The sequence below is a fragment of the Ambystoma mexicanum genome, chromosome 3p (assembly GCF_040938575.1).
Source record: "Ambystoma mexicanum isolate Mex_15411 chromosome 3p, UKY_AmexF1_1, whole genome shotgun sequence".
In the NCBI taxonomy this organism is placed as follows: domain Eukaryota; kingdom Metazoa; phylum Chordata; class Amphibia; order Caudata; family Ambystomatidae; genus Ambystoma; species Ambystoma mexicanum.
The window spans coordinates 779,992,344-780,018,297 of NC_090925.1; the positions used below are offsets into that span (position 1 = coordinate 779,992,344).

Here is a 25,954-nt window from a genome sequence, read left to right on the forward strand (position 1 = left end):
GAGACCCTTTGTGCTTTTAAGGAGCAAACCTTTTATTTTGTTGCATTGCTCTGTTGCTGGCTTCTTCCCTGGGCAGCGCAGGACCCTCCAGTCTTCCTCTGTCTTGTCAGTCCGACAGTCGATTCAGGAACCGTGAGCCCGCAGGAACTGCCAAGAACTACCGCCGCAGCTACGGCATTCTTCTTCATCTAAGGTACTGTTCAAATCTGGTCGTCCGTTCCATCTGACCGCGGTGAAAGTGTTTGAAATCTTTTGCTAATCCGAGGGCTTGTCCTTCTCTACTCTTTTAAATAACTTTCCTTCCAACCAACTTCGGTTCGAACTCTTGGCAAAGACTTAACCGCAAACTACTCTGAACTGTGTGATCCTCTGCAAAGACTCTGAACCATTAACATTGGGCCAGGCCTATTAATTTGAATCCTAGTTGTAGTAAGCCTTTTCTAGATTGCCCTGCCTACTTACTTGTTGGTGCTGCTTAATTTTGTATAACCTTGTCTTTCCCTCCCTTTTTAAATTGCTGTAGTGCCATTTTGCTCACACTCATATTGAGCTTAACTTGTCCAGAATTCATTGGGTGGTGTGTAGTATATTAAGATTGTGATGTTCTGCTGCTTTTACATTAGTGAATTGTTTTACAAGTGATTGTGTAAATAAATGTATGTTCTTTTACTCAGAAAGCTTAAGTCAGTGTTTGTTTGAATGATAGTAATTACTGTCCTTTGTGTAACTTCTGATACTACTCACTTTACTCTTGAGATAATTCTGGCTGCTCAGCCATCGCTACCACTTTACTGTGTAGTACGGGCTTGTACCAAAGGTGAATTTGTACTGTCACTTGTAGTCTTAATTGTGTGTGGTGTTCCCAAAGGGTACTGCATATGATTCTGCCTAACACACACCCTCACCCACACCCACAACACACCCACAACACACTCCCACCCACACCGCCAACATACCCCCACCCTACTTACCTTCGAAGAGGCGCTGTGTCCCTGCGGCGCCAGTTCCCTTTCACTTACGTGATATACGTATGTAAAGTACAGTCACCAGGGTGTTGCGGGGGACATCCCTACAGCCCCCGTTCTTTTTTTTTTCTCGGGTGTGCTGCGGGGTTGTCCCCCACAACATCCCGCTCACTATACTGTATACTGTACTATACTGTATACTGTAAAGTATAGTGAGCGGGGTATTGCGGGGGACACCCGCGCAGTCCCCGGCTTTTTTGTTTTTTTTCATTTGGCGGGGTTGTCCCCCGCTACACCCCGCTCACTACAGTGAGCGGGGGTTGCGGGGGACAATGCCCTAGCCCCAAGTACGACCCCACCGAAACACCTAAACTCACACCACGAAAAGTTCTGACTTTTGGTAGTCCGAACTTTTTGTGGTGTTTGTTTTAGGTATTTTGGTGGGGTCAGACTTTTAAATTTGGTCAATTCGTCCTATACCCCTGTATCCAGTGTATTCACTCATTCCCTTGTGGTGTCTTTGAAAATTTGTTTTTGAAAGATGTTGCTATTGGCTGGCAGTTGTTGTGTTTCGAAAGGAAAATCAATACATAAGCCTCGGGTCTTATCTTAAATTATTTCTCTTGATATGTTCTCCTATTTCCAGCTTTTTCACTATCTAAAGAACGTCCGCACCAAGAATGCAGCAGGCAAAGAGGTGTTTTTTGACAAAAATGGAGATGCGCCACCACTGACGGATATTGTAAACTGGCAGATGACCTCGAAGGACACAAGCAGGTTTCTGAAAGTGGGCACCCATGATGCCAGTGCCCCGGAGGGTCAGAGGTTTATCATCAACAGCAGTGCCATCGGATGGAGTGGAGAGGACCATAAGGTAAACACAGGCTAAGTCATTGCAGATCTTTATTCCATGCCACCTGTTAAGTGCAGCACAAGTGCAGCACAAGGAAACAAAATGCAGGGGTGGACTGCCCTATGGGGAACTCTGGAGATTTCCCAGTAGGCCTCTGCACCTTGGGCCTCTTTATGTGGGATTTCCAAATGTTCCAAATGTTCCCACAGGGAAAGGGTTGGGCTTGCTGAAAATGTGTAATATTTTGAAAAGTATTTCCATGGCCTCTTTTGGTTCCCAGTTCCCCCACTGACAAACATGTCTGTGCTGGCAACATCTATACAGGACATGCCTGCCTTTTAGTTTCTTGTCACAGCTTTTGGCTGCATATTTTAATTGATTGTCTTCCGATCCAGACAATAACAAATATTTTATTAATACACATATGTAATAACTAATAGTAAAGCTAACTGTAATAACTCTTATTTAGGAATAAATAAAGCAATATAGTATTTTCCAAAAAAAGAATGCCATAGTAACACATTCCACATGTGAGTCTGAGATAAAATGATAGACTATTGTTTATAGACATATTATGTACTTAAGCAATTCAAACCAGTTGATGTTTTACTTCTAGAACCTTTTACAAATCAAATCTTTGAACTTGTTAAAGGATGCTTGTAAGAATCTGCTCTAATCAAAAAGTACACAGAACATGGAACAAAAAGGTAATCAACTCACAGAACAAGGAAGGGATGAGATAAAAGGGAGGGGTAAAATGTATACAAATATAGTAGTATAAAACATATGAAATAAACATTAACATTCCAGTTAAATTAATGACCGAAACTATAATTACATCAACAGAAATCGATTGTTTGATATAAACTGAGATCACTGTTTGAGTTCATTATGAATCAGTACTGTCTAAATGCTCAATAAAGAAACGTCATATTTGACAGAAAGAGCAGGTGTATTAGCAGCACACATCCCCATTCTATGCCTACTACGTGTATTATTCCACCAACCTTTTAATGTAATCTTTTGGAGGTCCTTCCAGATTGCACCTTTTGCTAAGTGGAACCAAATGACCAAACCGAATGCTGGAGTGATGTTGCAGGAGCCTTCCATGAGAATCCCACTGCCTACCGTCCATATCTATGCAGGAATGCCAGCAAGAAGGGACCAAAGGTTACATCTTGCAGGTCTCTAGAGTACAGCAGTCAGCTTGGCCAGCTTTCTATTTTTCTCAAGAAGAGTTTCAGCTTCTTATTAAGCGAAGTAATATTGCTGCTTCTCTTTTAGAACCCTACATAGAACCTCTTTTTAAAAGATCAAGGGACTTCCATACCTAATTTCGAAAATTTGGCCAGAGATAATTAATATTTCCCTATATACAGCAACTCTCAGGTCTCCACATGTCCTGGCTTCTGGTGGATCATAGGCCTACTGAGATGTTGAGCTTCTCAGCAAGATAGCATGGGGACTTGAGGGTGAAGGCCTTGTAGATGATGCAGTGCAAGACAGCAATACACTGAACTCAAATCAAGCTAGCATTCAACCTCTGTATAGTGCAGAACCTATTGATTATCACAAGGCTGGATGGCATGAGTTGCCTGGTTGTCCAAGGCACGGTCGGTGTACTCATTTTACTAGCCTGCTCGGCAGCCTTTTATTCTATGCCTCATGGTATCTGATTAGAAAGATTACAACAATGATTTATTAATGGCCAGGCCCTAACCAGGACTGAACCCTTTTTGAGAGAAAAGGAACAGGCAGTAACCATTGTGCCCTTTCTTTCGGACTCTTAGGCAGTATGATGTGGGTTATCTGCCTGTCTCACAGGTTTGCAAACTGGGAATCATGGTAGACACTGCACTTTCCTTGGAGCCATAGATTGCTGCTGTTCTCGAAACAGGCTTCTATGGGATTAGAATGCTGAAAAGAGTTTTGCGATTTCGAGAACAAAATCATACCCAAGCACTTTGGCACTGATCCTTTCCTGTATTGATTATGCAAATAGCAATTGCCCTGCTTATCATATTCCATGCCATTCCTAACACATAACAGCTATTATAATTCAATGTCTAAAGGCCTCTCCTCCTGGCATTGGTTGCCTCTGAAAAAGAGGATACCATCTATGACAATGTGCATTGCACATACAGCATACTAAGACACAGGTCCCCTTTCATTCAGAAGAAATCCAGGCACTTCCATCTCAAACATCTCTTACTCTGACAATCTGCACTCTGGATGCCAACAATACAATTCCAGAAGGCCAGAGTGGGTGGCACAAGATTTACCACACACGCATGACACCACTGGCACAACCTCTCACTTAATCTGAAATGCTCTCCAATTACTTTGTTTAAAATAAATAATTCAAAACAGACCTCTTCTCCATATAATTACTAAAAGTGTCTGCAAAATATACACACTGAGATAGAGTGAAAGGCCTAAATCGATGGTGTCATCATAGATACCAGAGTTATGGTTCTAAAAATATACATATTTAAGAAGGGACGAGAAAATGGGCGGCCGTGGAGAAGGATTCAAATGGTGTCAGGATGCAAGTCTAATCTACTTTTCATGAATTGCAGAAAGTAGGGAAAAAAGTAAGTCTATGCACCTCTCTTCGTTGTCTGGGGTGGGTGTTAAATATAAGTATGCTGGCTGATATTCCCTTAAATAGTCAAGATAATGATACAATTACAACGCTGATACTGAACACATTTGGGTATTACCATTAATAAACACTTTTATATATATATATACCATCTTTTAACTATATATTTCTTGGCCTTGGCGCAGAACTACACCTAACTACCAAACAAGTATTTTAAATTATTTTATACTAGTGGAAAAGTACGTGTAAATGGGTTAATGTGCGTAAAGAAAGACATTTTTAGAGTGTAAATATATTCTGTGGTGTATTTTAACTTAAGTTATGCTAATCGACAAAAATAAATAGTAAAGGATCTTGCTCCTTTTACATGGAGAAGTAGTAACCTCAAGCAAAATCTCACAGAATCCGTTGAAGGTTCAACATAGTACATACGGCCAATTATATCTGCTCCTCATTGTCTTGGATTCTACTTATGGGTTTTTGACTCAACTATATAATGTTGATGGATGTCTGAATAATACAATTCATGTGCAGCATGAATCGAAGTAGACTTGAGATCATAAAATAAAGTAAATTGAAGTCACATAAGGTTTAAAACATAGATGAAGAATATTATTGAAATAATAATACATACCAAGAAATATTACAATGAATAATTACATAATACATAAGTACATTGAATAACAAGTAATTTATTTTGTTAGAGAAATAGTGCTTAATCAAATGAATTTCTGTTTATATGTTTTTTTAAATGTATATATTTTCTTAGTGCATGCAACTTAAAGCATGCTTTTAAAGTGGTATCCTTGTCCAGGGCCTCTTCTGAAGCTAATTGTATGTTATTGTTGAACTACACATTTTGTTCACATGGAAGATTAACTTGAAGCCTTATTGCTGTATGCGTAAACAGCTTCCTCTAGTGGTGAAAACAGGTCAAGCGGGTAGGACAGCTATGGGCAAACATTCATCTGGTATTTTATTAGATAGTGTGATTTGTGGATCTCCAGAGCACTGAGGAACATTTGCTTATTTTTTTTAAAGGTCGTGCATGGCTCCCACAAGATATCCCTAATTAATACGAGATAATTCAGGAGACATATTCAAAAATGAAATTGCAGATGCTTAGGCATCAGCAAGGGGATATGTTCTACTTCGCGTTCTGTTACTCTTAACTCCCTGAAATGTTGTGGATTTTTTTTGTACACGTTGGCGCAACCAGGTTTAATACTAACCCATGAACAGTTCTATGTAAAATTAATACAGTGTTGTTGATTGCAAAATGGGTGCATTGGGAAAAGAGTGCTTAACTCAAAATGCCATACGGGTGTTACTGGAGAGATATAAAAGTCAATAGTATATTTCTCCTTACTTGGTTAATGTTAATTTCATTTAATGTTCTACCTCTTTATGACACTTCATCTGAGGGTGCACCCTGTATGGCACCGAAATTAGGTCTTCTTGTCCAACTGTGAAATTATTAGTAGTAAATGCTTCATTAGAAATGTAATTGGACTAAGCAAAACAGAAATACAACATAAAGAGGTACTCCATTTTACAAGAAACAGACAATCACATCACAGGTTCCCATATCCTGAGTATAAAACACATAACTATAAATATGTAAAACAAATCCAACAAAGAAGATACTGTTTCGTTACACATAAAATCACATCTCACAACAAGCCAGTGCAAAGATGACTAAGCCATATGATAATAACAAGGATAATTCATAGACAAGGCTAGGAAACCACACCCAGAATGTCTTAACTAGAAGTATAAATTGCATAAGCAGGCCTAAAAGATAAATACATCCATCCGAAGTTCAACCCCTCCATGACCGAATTCCTACTCCTGACTAACAACAATGAACACCAAGGCATTCAGATCTGGCTCTCCTCTATGCACCTCTATGCACCTCGAGGGCTTCACATCCCAGCTGAACACGTGTGTCAAGTCCTTTGGGTTTAACATTGACTGTGTGACAAGGCCAGTTATCTGGCCTGGTAAGGAAGGGGGCAAGGGAGTCTAAAACCAGTGTTATTCCTGGGATCCAGCCAAAAACCAAAGTCCCCTTTCCCAGGTGCAGGAGTGATTCTGGACATTGACTTGTCAGCCCCGAGATCCCAAAGGTGCCAAAGGCAGCCCCTGGGAGCAACAGAGAGCGGATCCCTCACTGGTAGAGATGAAGAAGACCCAGAGTGGGGATGGGTCGAGGGAACACAAGAGGACACCGTGAACACGCCACACATGCAGGAGAAAGAGCTACTGTCTCGACTTGCACCCCTTTGAGTGGCATTGGTCCTGACTGGTGACGCTGCTGGTGGCCCGCATTTGGAGGGGGAATTGCCGGAACACAACAGAAGTCTTGAGCCCTGTGGAGAGGCGGCAGTGAGGAAGGAGAGTGGTCTGTGCAGCAAGTTGGACAAAGCCACAATCCCACTAAATCAGTTCAGATCTGTAAGGTTACAAGGGCCTGCGAGGCGGCTGCATCAACAGGGGAAGCTCATAGCCATGAGCCGTGCTGGCTTGCCTGGCCTTTGCAAGTAGTGACAATACACACACCAGAATTGCTGGACAGAACAATAAGCTGTTCATATGAGGTGCAAACACGGCCTTCGGTGTGTGTATTACCACTAGTTGCAAATTGAAGTCTCAAATTGAAAACTGGTGAGATGTATATATGGGATTTGAGGATTTGCAGAATTCTTGTTACGGATTTGTACTAATTACATTGCTCCTTTGCACAGTATGTTTACTTATGCGATTTGCACACATCATTAATGTTTTTTATATGAATAGTGTATTGTCTGATGGTCTTTTGTAAATATCTGTATTCATATGTATTAATACATTATTTTTATTGAGACTTTTGCCTGCCACAATCCTTTGATATCCCTTGAACCCTATTGGAATAATTAACATTGGTTTCCACGAGGTATCAACTGTCTGTCGTTCTTCAGTATTGCTCCCCAGTTACCTTCAAGGAAGTGGATACCCACCTTTTGGTTCTATTTTCCCACTATAGCCCAGTATTCTGCCAGTCTAAAAAAAAAAACATTTTCATGCTGACGGTGGTCATACATGTCCATGCTGGATTCACCAATACATGCCAGTATTCCCACATACGCAGATACCTATGTTAGCTTTGCCCATAATGGCAGTTATGATACTATAAGAAAACATGCCCATGCTTGCTCTGTCAGTATATGCCAGTACCTCCCTTTATGCCTCCAGTTAACCTTAATAAGACGTGAGACATCTGCTTTGCGCTGCAGCATTCCACATAGTCGGTTCTCCGTACACTGTTGCAATGCTACCAGTGTGGCACACAAAAGAATATAGGGGAAAGTGGGGATTTTGCTTTTCTGCCTCTGTAGAGACTTTGCCATCTGCCAGCCATGATAGTTTGAAAGGAGCAGAATGTGGCACAAACTTAAATAAGCATGGGATTTTGCATACGTGCCTGTGCCCCAGCCCAGCCTCCTGGGTCAGTTAAGTCGAGTCAGACATATGACAGGAAGCATGATAGAGTTTTGCTGCCCAATGCAATATGGAGGTAATGATGACAAGAGGCTTTGTCCCATACTCTCACTTTAGGAAATTAACTGCAAGTGCTGATCACTTCTAGCTAATCTGAAATTGACATTTCTTTGAACACAAAGCAGTGACAAAGATGTACAGTTGAATACATATTTCAGTAGAAGCTAGGTTAGTGGAAAGGAAGCTCCAATTCATAAGTATGTATTGTATGAGGAATAACACTACTCTGTTGTGTCAACTTCAAGTCACATGACATTGCCTCAACATGAACATGCGGAACAGTGGTCAAAGCACAAACTGCATGTATGCAACAGTGTACTGAATAACCTTCACCTCTAGAGGCCGGCAACTTATAGGGGTGCAGTGTGGGCATGCTCCATCCCCCCCCACCTCTCCCCGCCTAAGTCACCATACACACAATTCTGATAGAAGAAACACCGTGGAGACGATTTGTGGAAAATACTGGATGACATATGGTGGCAAAGGCGCCAGCAGCCACTACTCGGCCTTCGTGATAGTTGATGGTCTGCATGATATTGATGTATCATGAGGGGGAATGTAATGTATGGTCCCTGTTTTGCATATATTTTCCACCTTGTGCTAACAATTGTTGTCAGCAAAGACCAGCCTTTATATTGCATACTTGTAGCACACAAGATGTCCTTATATGTCAGCCAGTCAGACAGCTACGTAGTATTGCAGGGTATTGAGCGACCGCGTAGGAACTTGCGCGCACTGTGCCATCTATGAAAGCTATGCAATGCTGAAATTCGGAACACCTCAGCATTTGTGGGGCCTTCTTCACAGAACCTCAGAACAAGCCGATGAGCAATGCGTGCTGTGTGATAAGGCACTGCGAGGTGGGCACTCACTGTGTGAGTCCAGCACTTGGCCAGTGCTCACAATAAGTGCCTTATACTCTACACGCCTCTGACTCGGAGGATGGCTCAGTGATGTTGCATACATCAATAGCTCCTGGCTGGAAACCTATGCAATCGTCCCATGAGGATAGCTCAGTGGCAACGTTCTCGCCTTGGAAGCAAGACGACACGAAGCAACGCAAGTTCGGTCCCCTGGTCCGTGCTTAGAAATCTCTGGGTATTTAAGCGTGTTATAAATATGCAACTAGCACAACAACAAAATAATTCTGTAACAGCGCCTCGATGTGAGCGCTTTAAAAAAAATAAAATAAATCCTGGTGATGATGAGCAATATTGATGCTAATCACTACCCTACCCTGATGAGTCTTGAAACCCTGAGCATGCTATGAACAGCAATGGCACATGAGACATGTCTCGCTTCTCTACCATAGGTTTAAGTGAGTCATATGTACAATGTTTTCCAGCTCAGCTACAGAGTAGAGCCACTAAATCTCAATGGTTAGCGGTGCTCCAATAGAACATAGTTACACGTGTAAAACTGGTCTAGCTACGCTTCTATAGGGGAGAGCCCAAACACTAAAAAAGGTTGAATGATAGGATGACTCTGGTTTTGCAGATAATCAAACTTGTGCAATGCTTGGGCCAATATGTTTGACCTGGAGGCCCCTGCAGGGGAAGGCATGCTGCCATTGCCAACACGGCTCTAAGGGGCGGAGGCCTCGCTGGGCGCTGGCAGGGCTTTTGGGAATATGTTTCTGTCCTGCCTGTCCTAGAAATGAAAGCCATCGTTTTTCTACTTCTAGGGGAGACAGACCTCCCTATGGAAATATCAAGAACATTATTTATTTATTTTTGCATTTGTAGAGCACACTAAACCCAAAGGCATCAAGGCACCGGTTACATGGTTAAAAAAAATGACATGACGTCACAACATAACATGGGTAAATTATTAGCAACATGAAAGTGCGAGAAAGTCTTTAGGAAGAAAGTCTGGCATATGAAACATCCTAGGTGAACAGCAGAGTCTTAAGGTGCTTCCGGAAAACCCAATACGATGGTTCTGATATAAGGTTTTGGGGCAGGGCATTCCAGGCTTTAGTGGCTATCACTGGGAAACTCAATATCCCTGATCTCTTGAGCATGACACTAGGGGGATAAGTCAGTGCATATAGAACGACCCCGTGGGACTCTCTGACTGAGCCTTTCAGAATTTCTGCGACAAGTAACTAGGGGCAGTGTTGGCAAGGCACTCATGTGTGATGGCCAGAGTTTTGAACATATTGCGCTCACGGATTGGGAGCCGGTGCGCACTGCTTCTGGCAGCAGTGATGTGCTCTTGCCTCAGGATGTTCACCGTGGCCCTGAGAGCATTATTTTGAAAGATCTGCAATTTGTTGAGGTTTCGAACGGACATCCCTGAAAATAAGGTATTACAATAGTCCAATCTAGATCCAATAAGAGCCCGGGCAAAGGTGAGGCAGCTTTCTGTAGATAAGAAGGGTCGGCAGGCACTGGTAAATTTGGAAGTGTATGCTGTGAATGGTGCAATGGAGTTAACCTGCCTGTTTAGAGACAGAGTGGTGGCGAGGTAAACGCCCAAGGTTTTGACAGAACTTGATACAGGTATGGTGATGCCGTCAACGGTAAAGGATTTGTAGTTTTGGTCAAGTTTGTTGACTATAGTTTGCAAGCCAGTCAGGAGAATTTGTATTTATTCATTGGACATTTGTAAGGCGCCTATACACACGTGTTCCAAGGCACCACAAGACAATGGGGCAGGGGGTAGAGGAGGAAAAAAACCAATGACAGTAAAAACGGTCCTACCAGTCATGTCATCATTCAGGCATAACAGGTTGTCAGCCATCCAGGCTTGGATGGTTCGGTAAACAGAAAGTAGTGTATTAGAGTCAGCAGTGTGGTTACCCTTGAGGGGCAGTAAAATGTGCGTGTCATCCTCATAGTTTGCATAGGAGATGCCCAAGTCATCTAAAATGTCGAACATGGGTTTAGTGAAGATATTGTAGAGTGTAGATGAGACACAGGAGCCTTGGGGAACGCTGCAGGAGATTGGGGCAGGAGGGGCTGAAGCAGTATCAGAAAACACTCTGAAGGATCTATTAGATAGAAATGTGGAGATCCAGGATGTGGCCTGCGCAGAAAAGTGAGCTGCTGAGGAGAGGTAATGACACATGATTTGATGGTCCATGAGGTCAAAGGCGGCTGACAGGTCCAGCAAAAGCAGTAAGGATACTTTGCCAGAGTCCTTGAGTTCGTCCATTTGGTTCTTCAGTGCCGTTGCCTGGTCTGAAGCCAGATTGGCATAAACCCAGGAGGTTGTTAGATTCAAGCAATGCTCAATCTAGTATTTTGAGGAAGAAAGGGATGGTGGTGATAGGGCGGTAATTAGTAGGAATAGCCGGGTCTCAAGTGTTTTTTTTTTTAACAGGGGGCGGACTCATGCATCCTTTAAGTTAGTTGGAACTGAGCCGGTGGCGAACAAGGTATTAATCAAGGAAGAGAAGAAAGGTCACAGTGCTTTTGCGCAGTCCTTGATCACTGCAGTCGGGCAGACGTCCCCTTGACATCTAGACGGTTTAAGGCCTCTGATAATTTGTGCAATCTCAATTTCAGAGTCCGGTTTGAACAGTGGAAATAGTAGCAAGGGTGTTTTCTTTCATTAGTATCTTCTTCTGGAGCATGGTATATTTATCAAGCAGGGCATTTTGGAAGTTGGCGCACCAGGTGCCGTCTTTGCTGCAGCTAGAGCAAGCTTTGGAAATTCTTAAATTGTGGGTGGATTTTTTGGCTGGGAGTATCGAATGTTTGTAGGCCTTTGCTGTAGCAGTGAAGTGGACTTTGTCAGCTTAATTTTTTCATGCAGAGAGCTTTGAGGTCGGGGGTGAACCAGGAGTTACAATGCTGTAGAGGTTTGTCTTTGAGCTGGGTAAGTGGAGACACTGTGTTGATACCCTTCAAGATGGTTAAGTTATAGATGTCAACCAGAGCGGCATGGTCATCTAGAGGTGTAGGTAGGGAGACAATCTTGTCCAGCAGAGGCAAAATACTCGTCAAAGTTATTTTACGGGAGCTGTGTGTTAAAGCGGGGGGCCTGGCACATGCCGAAGTAGGCGTCAGCCTGGGTGCTGGTATCGTAGCATTGTGGTCTGACCAAGGGCAGGGTAGGTTTGGGGTGACTGTGACATTGCAGTTCATGTCAGCTAGCCACTCCAATATACAGCTTTTGGAATGAGTAGGGCTATGTTTATGTTGCAAATAAGCCTAATGCTGCGATGGAACTAGCTATGATATGATATGATATGATATTTTATTTCTATCGCGCTCATACACAAGTGTTTCAGAACGCGACAAGGCAAGGGAAGGGGAACAGGGGAGAACAAAACAATGATCTTAATAGGTCCAGTGACATTGAGAACGCAGAAGTGCATGGGAGAGGGGGGGAGAAGTGCATGGAAGGGAGGAGAAAAGGAGAGTGCGGAGCAAGGAGAAAACAGATAAATAATAATAACAATTAATAATAAACAAGGCAACAAACAGTGGTAGTGCAGCCAGAAAGTGGCAAGTGCTGTGTGTAAGGCAGCAGACTGGGTAGGTCTGATAAGTGCAGGAAGAAAAAGGGGGGGAACTGTATGGGTACAGATACACACCCCAGTGCAAGCGGTGGCCCAGAGGCAGTGCGGGAGGGTGGCAGGGTGAGCAGGTACCTGGGCCCGGACGACAGAGGGTGGCCACGTGCACAGTGCCGAAGGAGAATAGAATCAGCAGGGCAGAGGGGAGGCGAAGGTAGAGGCAAAGAGGAAGGTCTTGAGGTGCTTCCGGAACCAGAGATGGTTCTCCTCAAGTGGCAGGGAGGCTGTTCCAGAGGGAGACCCCAGCCAAAGACAGAGATCTGCCCCCACTAATGATTGTGCATTGATATCAGGCTCATCTTTAAGGCCTATCTTTCGGTCCCCCATGAGAAGGGTCTTCGATGAATGTCTGGAGGTAGTTGAAATATGTAGGATCAGACCTGGCAGGCGGAAAGGCACCCGACTAGCAAACTTGTAATCTGCCAGTCCGGTAACAACGGTGCCAGCAAGCCTATCAGCACCGTTGTTACCAGACCATCAGGGTTGTAATGAGGCCCATTGTCTTTTCATTTCCATAGTGGGCTGTTTTGAATGATTTGTGCTTCACTCAAAATGTTTGAGCATTTTTCGGTTATTGGTACTTGGCACCCTTCTTCTGTCTCAACCAAGCAATACACATTTGAAAAGCTCTAATGACATCAACACATGTGTCCAGAGTTGCTTCTACTTTATCCCAGGTTGGCATGGATGGTATCAACTTGCCTGAAATGCAATGGTGAATGCTTATGTGATTTTATGGACCCACACTGATGCTATCACACAAATCTTATGCGTAAAAATTTACCCAGAGTTTTAGAGTTTGAAAATAGAGTGCCCATTCATTAGGAAAGCGCTTTATCCAAGTGGCTGCCTACCCACCCCATTCTATTTCTTTTGCATCACTCTAAGCTTTTGATTTGAATCATGATGCAACTTAATGGTATTCGCATTATCCCGCTCAGAATAAAGAACAGCTGATTGCTTCCAGAAAGGATTCCAACCTGTGCCCTATGGTCTAAATAAAGGTGTCAAAGGCATGTATTTAACTCGCTGAGCTACGTTATGTTATGTTATGGCTATTTGTAAAGTGCACGGTTGCCCGAGGGCATCATGGCACTGGAAAGGATAAACCGCTGAGCCAGAAGGGGCACCGGAGCAGAGCAAACCTAAAACTCAGAATCAAGCAAGATTTTAAAACAAGAGGCATGCTGTTCCAGAGCTGGGCAGCTGTGATAGAGAAGGCCCACCCTCCCAACCGAGAACGGCGGAAGGGGGGTACACATAGCAAGCCAGCAGAGCCAGACCGCAGCAGACGGTTTGGAACATAACGTTCACATTTTATGCGGATATACTCAGTACCCTGATTGTGCAGAGCCCGGTGCACGATGCAGAGGGACTTGAACTGGATACGTTGTGCCACAGGGAGGCAGCGGAGAGAGCACAGCATGGGGGGTATGTGAGACCCGTAAGGGGTCCCCGTTGCCACCCTAGATGCTAGATTCTGGAGGTGCTGTAATCTGGCAACTAACCCCTTCGGTTGTGCCAGATACAGGGAGTTTCCGTAATCCAGCCTTCTAAGGATCATAGCTGCTACCACCGGTGGACGCATTATGGCGGGAACCAAATGGAGCACTTTCCTTAAGATCTTAAGATGGAAGTGCCCCTGCTGGCACACCGAGGACACTTGGCTGTCAAAGTAAGGTCGGCTGACATAGTCACCCCGAGATTATTTACCTTCAAAGACGGGAACGGAAGATGACTCAAGGATAAAGGCCAGAAAGAAGACATCCAAAGAGAAGGATCAGGAGGGGAACCTACCACCAACACCTCGGTCTTGTCCCCATTCAGTTTCAGACAGTTCTATCCCATCCACTCTCCAACAGCAGTCAGGCACTTATGCAGGCACGCAGACACCACAGCTGGGTCCAGATCTAAACGTATCAACAGCTGGGTATCGTCTGCGTACGAGTAGCACCCGATGCCGAGGGAGCGGATGAGACGCACCAGCAGAAAAATGTAGATGTTAAAAAGAATGGGGGGACAAAGCAGAACCATGGGGAACACCACAGCTCAGAGGTGAGGATTTAGAGAGAAAAGGTGGAATAGAAAGAGTTTTAGATCTGTCGTCCACAAAGGAGCGAAACCAGGCCAATACCTGTCCCGATATGCCAATCTGGGCCAGGCAAATGAGCAGGATACCATGATCCAAGGTGTTGAACGCCGCTGACAGGTCGAGAAGAAGCAGGGCACTGACACCGCCTTGGTCAACCAGCCTGTTCAGATCATCCTGCACAGACACAAGGACACTTTATGTCCCATGCCAGGGCGGAAACCTGACTGGGCCAGATCAAGCATCCTGGAGGACTCCACAAAGGAAGACAGAAGAGGAGAGACCAGTGATTTGAGAAGCTTCATAAGACAGGGAAGCAAAGAAATAGGGCGGAAATTAGATGGAAGAGAAGGGTCCAAAGAAGGCTTCTTCAGGAGGGGAATAACTAGAGGGGCCTTAAGTTCAGACGGGATGACTCCCGACTGGCAAGAACGATTAACAGCTGTAGTGATCTCACCCAAAAGGTTAGCGGACAGCTGTTTCATCACTTCAAGAGGCAATGGATCAGAGGGAGAGCAGGATTTAACCCTTTGTAGCGCCATAGAAACCATGTCTTCCGAGAACACAAGAAAAGAAGACTAAGTGGAACTGGGGGACTCAGTAGCTTGGTAATTGGCCCGGCAACCAGTTAAGGAGGTTTGGGCCGGTGGGACATGGCTGCTATCAATATTAGCGCAGATGGTAGCGACTTTAGTAATAAAGAACGCAAAGAGTCACAAAGTTCTTGGGTAGGTCTTATCGCCGGGGTGCATTTAGTGGAAGAGGACAGTGATTTAATCACAGTAAAAAGGGTCTTAGGCTGATTTAAGACAGTTTCAATCTTCTCAGAAAAAGAAGATGGCATAGCAAGCCATTGCTTCTCACTCGCACAATGCATTCTTGCCAAGGGGTGGCTTACAATTCCATTATCACCTTAACACACCATTTCATGACGTATACACGTTTTCTTACTTTTGTCAAATTACTGCTATCTGCAGTAAGCACATTTGATCAAAACATGTCTTTGGTTTATTTGACGCACAGCTGTCTCGATTACAACTCATGGAATTAGGGTTGTGCATTCGGTTCTGTCAAAAGCTGTGATGTAGTGCCACTGTGAGCAACCTTAATACTGATGATACTAATAACTTTTGGATATATTTATTTTCGCCTAAGCTCAGACACTCTGGCTGCAGATGAGGGAGCACTAACCAATGACACTCAGTAAAACAAGGAACACCTACAAATCGGAGGGAGGGAACCTGCATTCGAAGCTAGGGGAGGCGATGGCAGGCAACCCCCTTTGGCGACATATGAGCAACCTAGTACCATACCGTTCATGACCGGGGGGATTAGAGGGCTCACCACCTTCCTAAATGCCGCCAACTAAACAGTTACAGGGAGACGACAATATGCGCAGAACACGACGAGGGACTCTGTGAGTGACGGATGTCGAAAAGCAATGAGGTAAAAAAAAAGCCCCACTAACCCACCCGCTAAACTTCAACTCTCCTTTCCGCATACATCTTTCAAGTCGCTAAACAAACAGATCCACATCTCTGCACAGCAGTCTGCATGCACTTCACCACACTGCAACAACAAAACAAACCACACATAGGGCCTCATTACACGGTAGGCGGTGGACCAAGGTGCTATTAGCACCTTGGTCCATGCCGGTAAAATACTGACACCGCCTTGGAGGAAAGGGGAATTACCGCCCTATTCCAAGGTTGGCGGGGCGGTAATTCCCCCTTCCCCCATTGCCCTTCCCAATTCCCATTTTTGCCCCATAGGGCATAATGGGAATGGGGAAGGTGCTAATTACGGTACCGCAAATTGCGGTACCGTAATTAGCACCCTGGTCCCTTTGCGGGTTGGTTTTACCAACCCGCAAAGGGACCTCGTAGTAAGGCAGTAAGGGTTAACGGTCACCGGTGACCGGTGTACCATTACCAGTGACCGTTAACCCTTACCGCCTTCCGTGTAATGAGGCCCATAGTCTTGCACAACAGCATATGGGAGTCTACAGATCCATAAACCACACCCACGCTCAGCAAACGGTACTAACCGAACTGAAGCTGCCAACAGTACATCAAAAACTTCCTGCTCTACCTTTTGTCCCGCTATGCCCTTCTAACCCACCCTACCCTCTTACCTTTCAGAGGCGCCAGGGTGCCAGGGGACCACTCCGGTGGTGATAGTGCGCCGTATAAATATCCTTTAACATTACCATTAACATTATATCTGGTCTGCACTAGAGTTGTTGCTTTTTCTCACTCCATTCCTCGTTCCTGTGAACCACTTCTACTTGTATACTGCCAAGGGCTGCAGGCAGCCTTTGAAGTACCTGTGACATGATGGACTCGCTTTAGCCGTGCTTCTTCCCTAGCAAGTATGTGGACAGTGGAGGAGAACTACTTAAACAAAGCCTGCTCTCCAGGCCTGCAGATAGCAGGTCCTCCAGGATATTAGCCTGCTTCAATAAGGACCATCCGGATAATATAGAAATCAAAGTACAAGAAGAAAGGGAACTTAGCTTTAGATACAGAGCAGCACGCAGCGTCTGAATGAACTGGAAATAAACGGAAAGGATTCTGGGTAGGAGGGCAAATGATTCACATGTGCAGTCCAGCAGAAGGGATTACAACCAAAAAGAGCTAGCCCTGGGGTTGGATTTCTGGACTCACACACTGACATCATACTGCACGGATTGTGTTAAGGAAGGGGGACAAAGAAATACGGCATAATTTTAGAGTGCTTACATATTATAATCCTCTTGACTCTCCTTCCATTCCATTGACTCTCAGGTACCAGTTTCCATCTGCAGTGAACCTTGTCGTCCAGGATACAGAAAATCTGCCATAAAGGGGAGGCCGCGATGTTGCTATGACTGTGTGCCATGCTCAGAGGGAAGTATTACCAACCAAACAGGTGGGTCACCTTATTGACATTCAATTCGTTAAATAATTAAACCCTACTGAATTCCTGTTGGATTGGAGATGACAGGACCAGGCACTTCAAACCTCCATTTTATACTCTTTGCTAATGGCACACTACATCAAAACTAAGTACACAGGTGCAGGATGTGCACCCGTCGGAGGGATCTTCCACTTTCCCAGCCAAGTTCCAAGTCCGAAGGCACCTTCAGATTAACCTCAGATGGGTAAACAAAAAAGGAAAAATAACATTCCTGATGAATCGATTACTCGAAGTTCTCGCTCCCCCTCCTTCCCAAATGGCTGAGTAATGCTGCAATCCAAGCAACCCTCTGTCAACCAGGCTCTCTCCAACTCCTGTTCCACCTCTCCTCCTCTTTCTCTTTCTCACTTTCTCCTCCTCTCTCCAACTACTGGACTCCTGCTCTCGCTCCATCAGCCCTGTCTTCCACTCCCTTCTGCCAGAGTCTGGCCTTACAAAGTGCCCTGGCCCCGCCTCTCCAGCCTCCCCGGTCTAACAGGCTTTAGCTTCGCCAGTTCAGGATATCCACCACCCGAATGACTGCCTGCGCTCATTCTAGGCCTCTTCTTCCCTGTCTCTGCGGTGCAACCCAATAAAGGGCGTGATTCGCAGAACGCTTTCCCATGGGATTGTGCCATTATAAAACACTTCTGTGAATCTGGCCCAAAGGCTCTAATCACCATGTTCATTTTCTTTCCCGCACATGCACCAAATAGAAGAGATTGGTGGAGCTTCTCACTCTGCTGACCCACTCGCTCTCCCTCACTCACTTTTCCCACGGAAAACAAATTGCGCTCTGCAAGTGTATTTACATAACATAACATGTTTGTAGTGCTGTATTTAAATTATAAAATTATGAAAGAAATTAAACATGTACCCCATTTTAGTATTTTAACTGTCTGCAACCTGTGGCTCCCCAGATCTTTTGGAACTAAGACTCCCATGCAGAGGCGTTGCTAGAGGTGGGTTCGGGGGCTAGAGCCCCAGGTCTTTTGGTTGTGGCCCCGGATAGAAGATCATGAGTTACAACCAAAAAGCTAGGTATCCCCGAGTCCTGACAGTCCCGGCATTAGCGTAGCCCTGGATCATTTCCAGACCTAGCAACACCCCTGCTCCCATGATTCCTCACTATTGAATATGCCGGCTAGGACTGATGGGAGTTGTAGTTCAAAATATCTGGAGAGCCAAAGATTGCACACCCCTGAGCTAGAACTACATTTGTTTGACAATATACTAAAGATTTGTGAAGTGACAGGGTCAAGGTCTTGACTCTTTCAAGGGTAGGTGGCCTACCAGGGCGTACGCCAGAGCTGACCCTACCCTAGAGACAGGGACAGGGAGAGGGAGTTAGAATGGCCCCAGTCGCTGGACCCACTATCTGTGTCTTGATTATTGATTCTGGTACCACAGTCAGTCACCCAATGCCATGACCTCCTAACCCTGGCTCAGGTTGCTTTATTTGAGAACCACAAACACAATCAAGTCATGCAGCCTAGGGAAGGTCCTGCTGACCGCTGGAGAAGACAAATGGCACCAATGCAGTGTCTGACACTCTGATGCCGGTAAAAAGAAAGAAGTCTTACTCACCACTTTGCATAGAGAGCAGAACACCAAACCAAAATCCAACAAAGAAAATCACAGATTGCTTCTACTGCTGTGCTCCTCAAGGGCTCCGGGCTCAGAGGGGAGTATGTAGATACAATGATCCTCACCTAGAAGAAAAGCAAGGTAGTCAGATGGAACGCGGACCAAATGGAGGGCGGGTGGAAGAAAAAGAACAGGATGTCATGGGAATAAAAGACGTGTAGAGGCCAGCCAGAAAGAAAGGCATTTGGATGAGGTCGGGCGTTGTGGAGGTGGACCAATAGACAAGTCAAAGGGCGGTAGGCGGAGCAGAGTGCTGAAGAGTCTTTGGAAAGGTTGGATGAAGCTGCAGGTGGAGTATTGTGAGAGAGTGGTACCAAGTAGAGGGAGTGTAGCTGTTGTTGTGAGAGTGTATGTGAGAGTAAGGGATAGTGAAGAAGGGTACATGGAGGTAGGGTGAGAGTGTAGAGGATGAAATAAAGCTAGTAGAGCATGAGTGTGGTACAGAGAGAGCAACTGGGAGAAAGAGGGAGAGAGAGAGAGGGAGAGAGAAAGAGAGAGAGAGAGAGGAGTTATAGAGGGGAATGTAGGAGGACGTAGTCACTGGAGGAGAAACGTGGTAGAGACAGAATGAAGAGGAGTTTGAGAAGACCAGAGAGACAGGAGAGCAGAGGGATGGGAGGAGAGAGAGAGAAGGAGAGAAGGGAAGAGGGACAAGAGAGACAGAAAGGGGAGAGAGAAGAAAGGGAGTGAGAAGACCACAGGGCATAAGGGGGAGCGATGAGATGGCGAGAGAAACGGAAGGAGGGATTAGAGTGGGAGTAGGAGGAGAGAGGGGAGAATTGAGAAGGGAGGTTTAAGATCAGGTAGACGAGCAAAAGAGAGAATGGCTTGGAAAATACAGGCCCCATTGAGAGCATATCTGTGACCATTCTCGTGGATTATTAGAGTAGTGCAACCTTAGGAAGCCCGAAAGGTTTTAGTTAGATAATGCCTTAGGCCCCCTCACATCGTAGTTAGGTTAGTTTAGGCAGGTATGGTTACAGTTCTCTTGAATACACACGCATTCATTTTGGGTGTAAGAGAATTCTAGCCTGGGGTGGAAGCACCAGTTAGAAACACCCTTTAGTCCAGTTTATCTGCAGTCTCGAGAGCTTCAAACAATTACATTTTGTTCTTGGTAATAAAGGCCCTTCAACCATCAATTTGGATTCCTGTGTCTATTGAGGCCGTCTGTGACATGGATCACGACATATTGAACTTAACTACTAATACTGAGAATTGTTAATTCTATTGCTGATTGACAGGTTGTCACATACATGTCATATTTTTTAATCACATTGGGAGGGATTTTATTGTGCCTGCTGGCACTGAAAAGAAGGGCTATCCAGTGATTTAATTGTAGAATATTCACTGCACACATTTTTCATTGCAGAAAATTAATCTCATAGAAATTCACCTACAATATATAATTGAAAATAATTTACAGATAGTGATTATTTTTGGGCTGGGGTTGCAGTTGGGGCTAATGGAGGAAAATAAATGGAGTACAATAGGGGGGGGCTCTCTGAATTTTGCAGCTGCACTGAATTGAAAATCGGTGAAAAGTAAAAAATGAAACATTCCTTAATGAACAAAACAGCAGTTAAAACACATGGAACCAAAAGAAGGGTATCGGGAATGATCCTAATGAGGCAGATGTGTGGGGAGTCCCTGTTATGGTGAGGACATCAAGTTTTGTCAACAGACAGGGTCTGGGATTGTTTTAAGTATTGAGCAGCCATGCCCTGTTATAATTAATGGTTGGAACAGTTTGGAATTTCTCGCAACGTGTTGCTTCATTACAACTTCTTCAGGACCCACTGTTTCTTTTATACCCTGATGTGTGATTGGTGACATGTCATTGATATTAAATTCTTGATTAGACACAAAAATTATTATTATTCATTGTTGCTAACTGTCTTACCTGGAATAATTGAATGCAAGAACTGTGTCGCAGTTAGCAATACAGCCTTCGTTATTTCGGTGCTGGTTGAAAGATATATCACATTCATTAAATTGACCCAAGAACAAGTAATCAGGGAAGGATTGATCTCTGTGATCCAGTGCCTTGTCCTCGCGGGGGAGGGTAAAATGATTTTTGATTCTTTTGAATCCCTGAGTGAAATTGCCCAAGAAATGTTATCATCGAATAAACCACTTACCGTGACTAAATTAAGGAACTTCTGCTTTGATTGAGGTTGTCGTCAATCAAAATGAAACTTGTTATAAGTGCAAAAATATTGTAATTCTTCTTCTAGCCAAAAAGCAATTGCTAGTTTATCCTGCAGAAATAAAATAACCAGAGCTGAATGACAATGTGAAGTTAATGCATGGGATCAAATCCAATGTACTTGTACTAGTTACGATTCTAAGCAGCTTTGGAGGTTTGCTGTGCATGGTTCTGTATTGAAAACCATCAAAATGCACTATTTGAAAATAGTGAAAGAAAATGGTTTTGACCATTTTTGTAAGTGAATGGTTCTGAAGAGAGAATTTCTCGCCCTATATTGGATATCTATTCCATCTTAAAGTTCTTGCTGATGACGTACATCTATCAAAGATTTTGATCATTTTTGAATGCCTTGGTCGACTAAAAGCTCTGTGCCCAGATGGTTTAACCTGTAATCTATACAAATGGGCCCTTAATAAAGTGTCCACTTTTGTTAAATATTATTTCAACAATACTAAATACTAGAGCATTGCTAAGGGGACAGGAAAATGGCTCACATGCTCTAACGTTCCAAATTTCCAGAAACCTTAGTGGTGTGACGCCAGATGATATGTGCCAATTTCTTTGACTGACATATCCCTGACGATAAAATAAAAGGTTATTTTAAATAGATTGCAGAACCAGGTGGAGTTAAATAATATCTTAGCAGATTCACAGCTGGGGTTCAGTCAGGCATGGATACTGCCGAGCAGTGTTTGAATTTGTGATGACTGTTGGCAAGCAGGGAGCCCTCTAGTAGGCCTTCATGGACTTGCTTATGGTATTCGACAAAAGTGAAACATCAGGTATTATGGTCAGTCTTTTCAGAAATTAAAATAGATGAACAGTTGCCCAGTATTATTATGCAACTGGGGCAACTGCTAATGTGACCTTTGGCAGGAATCACAAACACACCCCACCATTTGATACCTACAAGAGAGATGACCGGCGGTGCATAATTGCCCTTTTACTTCTTAACATCTATCTGAATTGGTTAAAAGATGTCTATCTTATGTTCCACGTTTTTAATGGAGACCTCATACCCTGCCGGCTTATGCTGATGCTGCCGCCTTCGCTGCGAGAACGCCAGCTGCTCTTCAAAAGACGCTTGATGATATGAAGTATTCACCTTCTCACACCATATCAACAAACTGAAATCTAATCTTATGATATGCAAACGAACCACCCAGAAGAATCTACCCTCTTCTTACATCAAGAACTCTGAGCTTTCTAGGAAATGCTAATTGCATTATCTAGATGTTAGATTCCCTAAAATAAATACCTGGGTGGAGCTGATAGCCAAAGCGGCAGTACAAGAGAAACAAGTCAACTCAGTGTTCTGCGAGCTGCGCAGGTGCTGCTGTTTATCCCGCCATAAAGGTCTATATGGCCAAGTCTTGCTCTTTATGCGAGAACTCTGGAGTCTCTCTTCTCTTCTGAATATTGAAATGGCAGAGTATAAATAGCCAAAATCCTGCTTGGATGTATCTGATTTAACTGCCTGAACTAAACTTAGGACACTTCCCATGAAACTCCAATGTGTATACATTTTGCTGTGGCTTTTTGTTTGGCTAAAGAAAAAGTTGTTGTTTTATCACAAAGTATTTTCACCGATTGACTGTCTCCAGTGCAAGGTCATGAATCACCATGGACTGGCTATGTCCGTTCAACCCTCTACGAATGTGCTTTTTCAAACTTTTTGAACAGAACCGATATGACTATACAGTCAAAAAATGTGTTTATTAAAAACCTTCAATGTTACATTATTAGATGCTGAATTGTCAAAATGAACTGTGAAAGCTTAACTTCTCTTCATGTAGTCCTCTCCAAACAGCCATGCTCACCCTTCCGGAATATTTTGCTGAATTGAGAAAGTCTATTACCTGTCTTAGGTTCCATCAGCTCCTCTTAACCCTGAAACACTCAAGTTGAAAACTGTTGTATGGGTCTACTTGATTGTACGGCAATTTATCAATACAATCTAATATTGATTGTTTTGTTCTTTTACGAGTCGTATAAAGGCATACAATAGAAATAACTAATTCCCTATTAAAGGTCTTCAGTTTTAAGAAGTGTGGCTATCATATTTTTATATTATGCTAGTCCACATTTTAAGGGTCAGTTGAAGTCTGGATCTTTTTCTTCTGCTGTCAAAAGAATTACATACAAAAAATGTCGATGACTGGTAGTGCTTAATCCTCTTATGAATACTTGAAGTCACATTAATTCTGCTTTGTATAATGTATCTAATGGATTTCAGATTGGATGTTTATCTGTTGTATTTTGTCATGTGTTTGTATTATATTAATGAGAATTTGTATAATGTATCTAATGGATTTCAGATTGGATGTTTATCTGTTGTATTTTATCATGTGTTTGTATTATATTAATGAGAATCACATTCAGTTGTAGTTTGTATTTCTGTATCTTATATGGATATCATCTGCAATAAACGAGTAACTACTTCTACTACAAGATCAATATTATTGAATCATATGGCTTATTTTCTCAATATAGTCATTGTAGAGAATGCTTTTCCTTTTTTTCCTGCTGCTGTCTCATATGTGTACCACAGTTGTATGTTTAATAAGTCAATGCAGCTTGGTCTAAGGCTTCATTATCTCTCCTAGATTCGGCGGAATGTGTTAAGTGCCTCGAGGATGAATGGTCCAGTGAGATCCGCGACAGATGCCTACGAAAACATTTAGTCTTCCTTTCCTTCCACGAGCCGCTGGGCTTAACTTTAACATTGATAGCAATTTTCCTTTTCCTCAATGCTTTCTGGGTTCTGGTTGTATTTATTTGGAACCAGGACACACCAGTGGTGAGAGCTAACAATCGTGGCATTAGTTACCTCCTGCTTGTCGCGCTCATGATGTGCTTCCTCTGTGCCATATTCTTTATTGGCCGTCCCATAAATGCCACCTGCATGCTGCGGCAAATCGTCTTCGGAGTCATCTTCTCCCTGTGTGCTTCTTGCGTGCTTGCTAAAACCATCACAGTGGTGATCGCCTTCAGCGCCACAAAACCCAATGGCAAACTCAATCGCTTCCTGGGTCCAAAGGTAGCCTATACTATTATTCTGAACTGCACATTAGTGCAGGTCACTATTGGAATTATCTGGATGACAACATCACCTCCGTTCCCAGAACACATCACCAGCTCAGCCATGGGGGAGATAATCGTGCAATGCAACGAGGGCTCCATCGTCTGGTTCTACTGCGTGTTGGCGTTCATGGGACTCTTGGCCAGTGTGAGTTTCCTGGTCTCCTTCCTCGCCAGGAATCTACCCGACAGCTTCAACGAGACCAAGTTCATCACCTTCAGCATGCTGGTGTTCGTCAGTGTCTGGCTCTCCTTCATTCCAGCCTATCTCAGCACGAAGGGAAAGTATCTAGTCGCTGTGGAAATATTTGCCATTTTGTCCTCTAGTGCTGGTCTACTGTTTTGCATATTTGCCCCCAAAATGTTTATAATTTTTCAGAGACCAGACAGAAACACACGAGAATATTTGATTTCAAAATCGAAGTTATCTATGAAAAGTAAATAAAAAAAAGCTAAAAACATTACATTTACGTTTGTTTCCTTTCCATTGCTTTGCACCCAAACCCCTTAAACGTGTAAGCTCATAGTATGCAGGACATCATTGATTCATGGAATAATTTGCGCCGAAAAATGGGGATTTGTGCGCCATTCTTCCCGCAAATCCCCATTCGTTAAACAGGGATTTGCGGATAGAATGGCGCACAAATTCCCGTTTTTCAGAGCAAATAATTCCATGAATCAGCCTCTAAATGTTTTGCGCAACACCATCAACACCACAATGTAAGTAATGACATCTGAGTGAAAATGAAGATGTGGACTGCCCTTGCACATGCTCCTGTCAGAGTGTTACTAACATTCACTTTATTGGAAACAAACAGCCCATGTAATGATATTGATATTTACTGTTATGGCCTGGAGGCTACATTGGTTCTCTCACAAGCATCCACTCATCATCTTGTAACTCCGGTGCTCCCTTTGTGTCAGCAATAGTATTCGGGCGCTGTACGTGGCCAGAGGGGGGGTCTTTTACTTCTTCCCTTACCAATCTCCTTCAGTCCTGCATGGTGTAAAATTCACAACATTTAAAAAAGTGTCCCTACTTGCCCCAGTTCTTAGGGCAGAGCCGGAAGCCCCCATTTTAGCATACCGGTGCATTAGAAAGGGATGATGTTAGGCTTTTCAGCTCCCAGTCTGGGATGTTGTGTGCAGAATCACTCCCTACGAGACACTCTGGACTGCACTCTATAAGTACCACCACAGCACTTTAGTCTGGGTCATTCCCTGGAAGAAACGGCTTCAAAGAACCTGACTCTCTGGGTCAGGGCTGGCTCATATTAAATGCAATTCCCCAGAGCAACCAGCCCACCGCCCCCAGATCTCACTGGCCTGACAGCTAATGTAGCCAGGCCCTCACTGCAGTTCATTCTCTGAGGGTGTGTGGAACTGAGGCCACCTTCTGCCAGAACCTTGCAGCTTGGAGAGCTAAAACCTAAGAAACCACCCGCCCAATGACCCTCAATAATTCAATGCAGAGCAGATGCAGAGAAACTGCTTGCT

General features: G+C 43.9%; 1 protein-coding gene across 1 annotated transcript in view; it reads left to right on the forward strand.

The window, feature by feature from the left end:
* The window catches only part of LOC138579952 (vomeronasal type-2 receptor 26-like), a 174,730-nt gene extending 149,828 nt beyond the window's left edge, over positions 1 to 24,902 (forward strand). The window contains exons 10-12 of the mRNA XM_069650178.1: positions 1,612 to 1,839; positions 17,367 to 17,490; positions 23,983 to 24,902. Of these exons, the coding sequence (XP_069506279.1) occupies positions 1,612 to 1,839; positions 17,367 to 17,490; positions 23,983 to 24,902 (1,272 nt within the window). The remainder of the gene's footprint in view (positions 1 to 1,611; positions 1,840 to 17,366; positions 17,491 to 23,982) is intronic.
* Positions 24,903 to 25,954: the final 1,052 nt, after the last annotated feature.